The 6,832-nt window shown below is 48.3% G+C and overlaps 1 protein-coding gene across 1 annotated transcript; it reads left to right on the top strand.

The window, feature by feature from the left end:
- The first annotated feature begins 2,116 nt into the window (after positions 1-2,116).
- Positions 2,117-5,776, top strand: HEY1 (hes related family bHLH transcription factor with YRPW motif 1). The gene is made up of 5 exons (XM_017834563.1): positions 2,117-2,243; positions 2,372-2,447; positions 2,523-2,606; positions 2,722-2,803; positions 3,600-5,776. Exons 1-5 carry the CDS (start codon positions 2,152-2,154, stop codon positions 4,181-4,183), a joined length of 918 nt encoding a protein of 305 aa, XP_017690052.1. The 5' UTR covers positions 2,117-2,151; the 3' UTR covers positions 4,184-5,776.
- The last annotated feature ends 1,056 nt before the right edge of the window (positions 5,777-6,832 follow it).

Genomic DNA, 6,832 nt, shown 5'->3' with positions numbered 1-6,832 from the left:
AGGCAGAAATGTTTCACAACAAAAATATAGAAGCTGGAAAGGTGGATGCAATAGAAATGCTGACAGAAGCTTAATTAAAGTACTGCAGAAAGGATAGCTCTATCAAAAATGTAATGTGGCAATAGAATATTTCTATCACCTTCTGTTAGCAACTTACAGGTGGCTGCAGGACTATTTCCATCTTCTTAACTGCAGCTCTTTTACTACCTTTGTCTTCTTCCCTGCTTCCATTTCCCTCCCACCAGACATGCTTTGTAAAACATCCATGAATTATGGAGCAACTCTCTGCCAGTAACTTTTACCTAAACCAATAGGAGGTTGAAGGCAACTATTCCAAGGTCTTGGAATGGGAAAACCTGGGTTCTTCAACTCTTTGTTCTCACACTGTGCTTGTCTTGGTTATCCTTCAACCCCTCCGATTGTGAAATGCAGAAGAATCAATCTAGAAAAGGAGCCTTAGTTGAAAGGCTCCATGTAAATGAAAATTTAATTATTATGAAACCACCTCAAAGAGTATACCCTCGTTTCACCTGTCCCGTTTCACCTGTACCTCAGCCTAAAAAAGCTGGCAGAATGAGGAGGACTGCTTAGTGCAAAACAGCATGTACTCATGGCAAGCATGCCAGCCAGAGCTCTACACACCCTGAATCCAGTGCTGACCTTTCCTGTCATCCCTCCCTCCTTGCCAGCAAAGGCCAAGTGCTTTCATCTTCTTAAAAACTGTCCCTGGTTCTGCCCACCACCACAATACAGGGGGGCTGGGGGGTAAACAAGGAGAGGATGTGGGTGGCAGATTTGCAGTTTAGAAGTGCACAGGCAAGAGGGATGCCTTGATTTCCCTTGCACTGCCAACAAATTAAAAACCCCCAAGTTTAAGCCTCCCCAGCTTTTGGGCTTTAGCCACCCATTTCACTATTTTTCCAATGGAGGGCAAGCTACTCTCGCCCAGGCTTCCCCTTCTTCTTTTAGCCTGGAGAAGAGAAGGGTGACCTTATCACTCTCTATAACTACCTGAAAGGAGGTTGTAGCCAGATAGGGTTTGACCTCTCCTACCAGGCAACAAGCAACAGGATGAGAAGACAAAGTCTCAAGGTGTTCTAGGGGGGGTTCATGTTGGACATTAGGAGGAACTTCTTAACAGAAAAAGTATTGGAATATCAAAAACATTGGAGTGCACTGCCCAGGGAGATTGTGGACTCATTGTCCCTGGAGGTGTTTAAGAAAACACGGGACGTGGCACTTAGTGACATGGTCTAGTTACCAAGGTGGTTGACAAGAGGTCTTTTCCAACCTAATTGGTTCTGTGATTTTGTGATTCTCCTCAAGCAGCTTGCCCAGGGCTTCATTGCCTTAGGGATGCCCTTGGAAGCCACATCAGCCTCTGCAGTATGCAATCACCTCCACTGGCTCGGGCTGCAGGGAACCCTCCTGGGAGGGCTGGCAGAAGCCCTAAGGCTGCTGCCTGGCCCTGCCCACCCGCACAGCACCCCCACCCCCTGGTTCCCCAGCCCCGCTGCCATCCCTGCCCGACACTCCCTCCTCATCCATCCCTCCCTCCATACCTCCGTTCATCCATCCCTCCATCCATCCCTCCATCCATCCCTCCATCCATCCATCCATCCCTCCATCCCTCCCTCCATCCATCCATCCATCCCTCCATCCCTCCCTCCCTCCATCCATCCATCCATCCATCCATCCATCCATCCCTCCCTCCCTCCCTCCATCCACCCCTCCATCCATCCAGACCTCCATCCACCCCTCCATCCCTCCATCCCCCTCCCCCGCGTTCCCACGGCCGCCCACCCGGCCGTGGGGGCGTGGCCCCGCTGCGGGCTGGCGGCGATTGGCTGTGGCCGGGTCTCCGGCGGCCAATGGCGGGTGGCGGGGCCCGCGCGTGGCGGCGCCGTGCGGGGCGGCGGGCGCGCCGTGCCCGGCTGTGACCGTGCGCTGCTCCCGCTTCCCTGCCTGCTTCCCTGCCTGCCCGCTGCCTCCTGCCCGACCGCGAGGCGTGGGAACTCCATGGGGGAGACGGGCGCCGGGCGAGGCGCGGGACGCGCGCTGGGAGCGCTCCTCCCGCGCCCTGCCGCCCGCCGCCTCCCCGACGGCCGCCCGCGCCCCGCCGCCCCTGGCGCCGTCCCCGCCGGCGGTGCCATGAAGCGGGCACACCCCGAGTACAGCTCGTCGGACAGCGAGGAGCTGGACGAGGCCATCGAGGTGGAGAAGGAGAGCGCAGACGAGAATGGGTGAGCTCAGGCAGGGTGGGCACCGTGGGGCTGCGTGGCGCCCCCTCCCTCCCCTCGGCCCCGCGCAGCCCCGGCACCCCCGAGCCCCCCAGTCCCTGCCGTGACCGGTGTCCCGCTCCCCCCCGCAGGAACCTGAGCTCGGCCGCGGGCTCCATGTCGCCCTCCACCACCTCGCAGATCCTGGCCAGGAAGAGGCGCCGAGGGGTGAGTGCCCGCCGGCCGGCCGCGGCTCCCCGCAGCCCGGCCCGGCCGCCCTGACCCCCGCTCTCTGCCCTACAGATCATCGAGAAGCGCCGCCGCGATCGCATCAACAACAGCCTGTCCGAACTGAGGAGGCTGGTGCCCAGCGCCTTTGAGAAGCAGGTAGCGCCCAGCGTCCTTCTGCTCTGCCTCCCTCCGCTCCCGGCAGGGAGTGTCACCCTCTCGGTAACGTCTCTGGTTCTGCCTAAAATGTTTCGTACTCCCCGTTCCCTCTTAGGGATCAGCCAAGTTGGAAAAAGCAGAGATTCTGCAGATGACTGTCGATCACCTGAAAATGCTGCATACAGCGGGAGGGAAAGGTAAAGTTTTGTGCCTGACAGTGAGGCAGCAGCTCTGCAGAGAGACTGCTGTGAGAGGAGCATATTCCTGAGTATTGGGTGTGCAGTGTGCTGGGGAGTGCTTGGAGAACGTGCATGGTAGCTATCATATGTTTCATCAGGAATTTGGGTGTTTCTCCTACTTTACAAGGTTTGCGGCATTGCTAGCACTGAAAGGCTTTGTGGTGCTAGCTCTGGGTTGTTCTAGAGGAGAGTGAGTGCAAGTCTCTCTAGCAATGTGTCAGCACTGTGAAGTGAATCAGATTTTGGCAGCTTGGAAAACACAGTTATTGTTGTTGTCTAATGTTTGTTTCTCTAACTTTCTGAAAGTTCGGAACTAGGAAAAGATACAGGATGAAATAAGTGGTGAAAAGAATTAACAAAAATGGTGAAAAGTGCTTTTAAGAAAAAAGTACTTTGCCTGTTTAAGTACCCTCTGCTAAGTTAGGACTTGTATTTCTAATGAATTTCATTGTGCTGTGGTTTTGCTTGCACAGGGGAGCCACGGAAAGAACAAAAATACTTTCCTCCAGTGGCAGTGAGCAATTTCAGTTTAAAAATGGCAGTTTCTGACTAGTCTTGGGACTTGCAGCATCACAGCACAGAAAAGCTTGTTAGACAAAAAAAAAGAAAAAAAAGGAGCTCAGCAGCTAGGCTATGGTTGGGAATACTAACCACATCCAAGTGAAATACGCTTACAGGGGAGGGTGGAGTAGGAAGGCTACTTGTAGACAATAACTAGAAAACAGCATCTTAAGACTCTGTTCTTTTCTCTTAGGTTATTTTGATGCTCATGCTTTGGCTATGGACTATCGGAGTCTGGGGTTTCGAGAATGCCTGGCTGAAGTTGCTCGATACCTGAGTATCATAGAGGGTCTGGATGCCTCTGATCCTCTGCGAGTTCGACTCGTGTCTCATCTCAATAACTACGCCTCTCAACGGGAAGCAGCAAGTAGTGCACACACTGGCATTGGACACATTCCTTGGGGCAATGCCTTTGGACATCACCCTCACATACCTCACCCATTGCTGCTGGCTCAAAATGGGCATGGCAATACCAGTACTGTAGCATCTTCTACAGAGCCACATCACCAGACCAGAATTGCTGTCCCACATGCTGAAACTTCCTCACTCAGAGTGCCCCCAAATGGCAGCGTTGGACCAGTGCTCCCTGTGGTCACATCTACTACTAAACTGTCTCCTCCGCTTCTCTCCTCCATGGCATCGCTGTCTGCGTTCCCCTTTTCGTTTGGCTCCTTTCATCTGCTGTCCCCCAATGTGCTGAGCCCATCTACACCAACGCAGTCAGCAACACTTAGCAAACCATACAGACCCTGGGGGACTGAGATTGGCGCCTTCTAAGAACCAGCTCTTTAGTTAGGGTGGGAAAGCCTACAAACCTAGCTGAGCTGGGTTATGCCACCCTTAATGTTGAAGTTCTTAATAACTGGGACAAAGGTACAGCTTCACCTTAAACAAGTCTGTCTAAAAACTGTCTCATTGGATTTTTTTTGTTGTTTTCTACATTGTATTAACAGTTTGTTGGTTGTTTTTTTTTAATAGTTGCTGAAGTTGTCCAAAAATAAAATTACCATAGTGGTTTGTTAACACTTGTGTTAGATCTCTGCTGAGCATTTAAGTCACTTTTGTAAACAGTTTTCTTCAAATGTTTCATTTTTCCTGAGTGCATCAGACTGGCTTTTTATGAAGAGATATCACATATTAATGTTGGTGAAGGCCTAGTTTTGTTATTAATTTTTCCAAGACCACCCTTCTCAGCATTAACAAGCTGTGTTTTTATTAGTATTTTGACATTGAGATGTTATATAAAGAATTACTCTTTTTGTAAACTATATTTGAGTCTTATATTTCTGAGCAAAGCGTTGACAAATCAGATGGACCTGCTTGACCAGTTTTATGTAAGAGTCTAATTTCTATTTCTTCTGCAGTAGTTTGGTATATTTGGTGATCTTATTTTAGTCCCTAGTGAACATTTACTCACATCTCAGAACCACTACGTTATTTCTCCCACCAAAAGGAACAGTATGAGTAAGGAGGGTGCAAAAGCCAAATTGCACAGTGTATTGGTGATGGGTTTAGTTGCTGGGGAAGTTAAGGGAAATAAAGTTGTCACCTGCAGTAGTCTTCCAGCTGGAGCTGGTCATATGCATATTCATTTCATAGGGCCAGATTATGCTTGGAGTTACAGTGGAGTAATTGTTCTATTAGCCTGAATTCTTGGGTATCTGAGATCAGACTCTCTATGAGCTTCACATTCTCACCTGAAATGAATGATGCTGGTATTTAATTAGCCATTGGAATGGTACAGTGGAACCCGTTCAGTGCCCAGCCTTGTTGCTTAACAGGTGCATCCTAACCAGTTGATTGCGTTTTACTTTTAAGTGCAGTTCAGTGCCACTCTTCATTTTGTAAGGGCTCTGCTGTGTTCCAGTGTGTGAGAGAGTGTGTGCATGTACACGTATATTTTGTTTGATTTCATGAGAATCTTAATCTGAACAGGTTTATTGAGGGAGTTCCATTGGATGGGGTTTGCCTGCTCTTGTATCTGTGTTGTGGCTAAATAAAGGAGAAAGAACGAAGTATTTTAAATGACATGCTTGTCTGATATATATCAGTGGAGAATTCTATGCCTCTGGGTGTCATGGGAGATGTCAAACAATTGCTACTTAGTCCTGCCATGGGCATTTGTATTTACTCTTTTCTCAGATATTATGGCATGCTTAGCTACACTAGCTGAGTGCATGAAGAACCACAGTGCCTCGGAGTAACAGCTGAGGGAAGGAAAATGTAGGATTTGTTTTGCATGTCACTTTTACGTGTGTGGGCAGACAGTGAAGATACAAGGGTTTCTGCTATAGAAGAGGTTAAAGCTGCACTGCACATGAATAGTCTTAGTGACTTTTATTACTATTAAAAAGTGATCATTTTTACAAATGTGGAGTTGTTTTCTGTCTAACTCATGAAATTGTTATCTGCCCTATAGCTCTGCAACAAAGTTTTGTACCTTACAGTCTGGTTTAGCTCACAGTCAGTCAGTCCATTAGTACAGAATCTACCCAAGGTCTCCGACTGATCCTGTGTTTGTTACTGAGCAGTACCACTGGTGCCTAACACTTTAAGTAGCAACCTGCCAGGATTACTGGTTTTCTCCGGATGAGGTCTGTCCTACCTGCAAATCTCTGCCTGCAGAACATCAACAACTTCTCCTGGAAGTACTTCGCTTCTTTCCTATGCATTTGAATTTATACTACCCTTGTGTTGGTAAATGGCACATCCTTGTCTGGATTTAGCTCTGCCAGAATAGCAGAAAGAGATCAGCCCTGTGGGAGACGAGAGCTTTGTTTAAAGGGGGGCTCTTGGGCCAATTAAGGAGTGGCATTGATGAGAGGCTTTCTCAGAAGGATTGCTGTGAGGCTGGAAAGAGCGGGAGAGCATTCAAGTGCGTAACCTTGTTTTACCTTCCTCCCAAGTCTGTAGGAGACCACTGCTAGAAGTGAAATGCAAAACTGTGGGAGCTAGAAATACATAGGTGTTATTAAGGAGAGATTATAGAGCCTAGTATTTCATGTAGAAACCTGAAATAAGAGGCTGTAAAATTCCAAATCCAGTTTCCTTTCACTGTGTGTATTGTCTCCTCTTTAATTACCCTCTGCCCTGTCCCTAACAGGTTTTTATAGCAAATTAACAACTCCTACCTAGAAGATTGCTATAGTGCATGCAACTATTCTTTAGATCTTTTAATAAATGGCAATGCTTCTCAGCCTTTTAATGGTTATTTCATTGACATTCAAATGACTTTGCCTCCCTCTAAATAGCTGGCTCTTTTGTGTAGAAAGACCCCTATAATTATTTTTGTCCCACTGTCCTACTCTTGAATGGACTTCAGAAGCAGAGTGCAATAAAAGTTTAGCTGCTGGTTTGTCTCTATATCCACTATCTTCTCTTTCCATTACCAATGACAAAGGTATTAATGAAAAGTACTACTTTTAT

The sequence above is a fragment of the Lepidothrix coronata genome, unplaced genomic scaffold (genome assembly GCF_001604755.1).
Source record: "Lepidothrix coronata isolate B3197 unplaced genomic scaffold, Lepidothrix_coronata-1.0 Scaffold235, whole genome shotgun sequence".
NCBI classification, from domain to species: domain Eukaryota; kingdom Metazoa; phylum Chordata; class Aves; order Passeriformes; family Pipridae; genus Lepidothrix; species Lepidothrix coronata.
This window is presented reverse-complemented; position numbering and strand designations above follow the sequence as displayed.

Excerpts from the sequence above, each read along its gene's own strand:
- HEY1 (XM_017834563.1), top strand. The coding sequence starts at position 2,152 with ATGAAGCGGGCACACCCCGAGTACAGCTCGTCGGACAGCGAGGAGCTG. Across the intron at positions 2,244-2,371 it reads GAGAGCGCAGACGAGAATGG|GAACCTGAGCTCGGCCGCGG; the intron begins GTGAGCTCAGGC and ends TCCCCCCCGCAG. Across the intron at positions 2,448-2,522 it reads CCAGGAAGAGGCGCCGAGGG|ATCATCGAGAAGCGCCGCCG; the intron begins GTGAGTGCCCGC and ends TCTGCCCTACAG.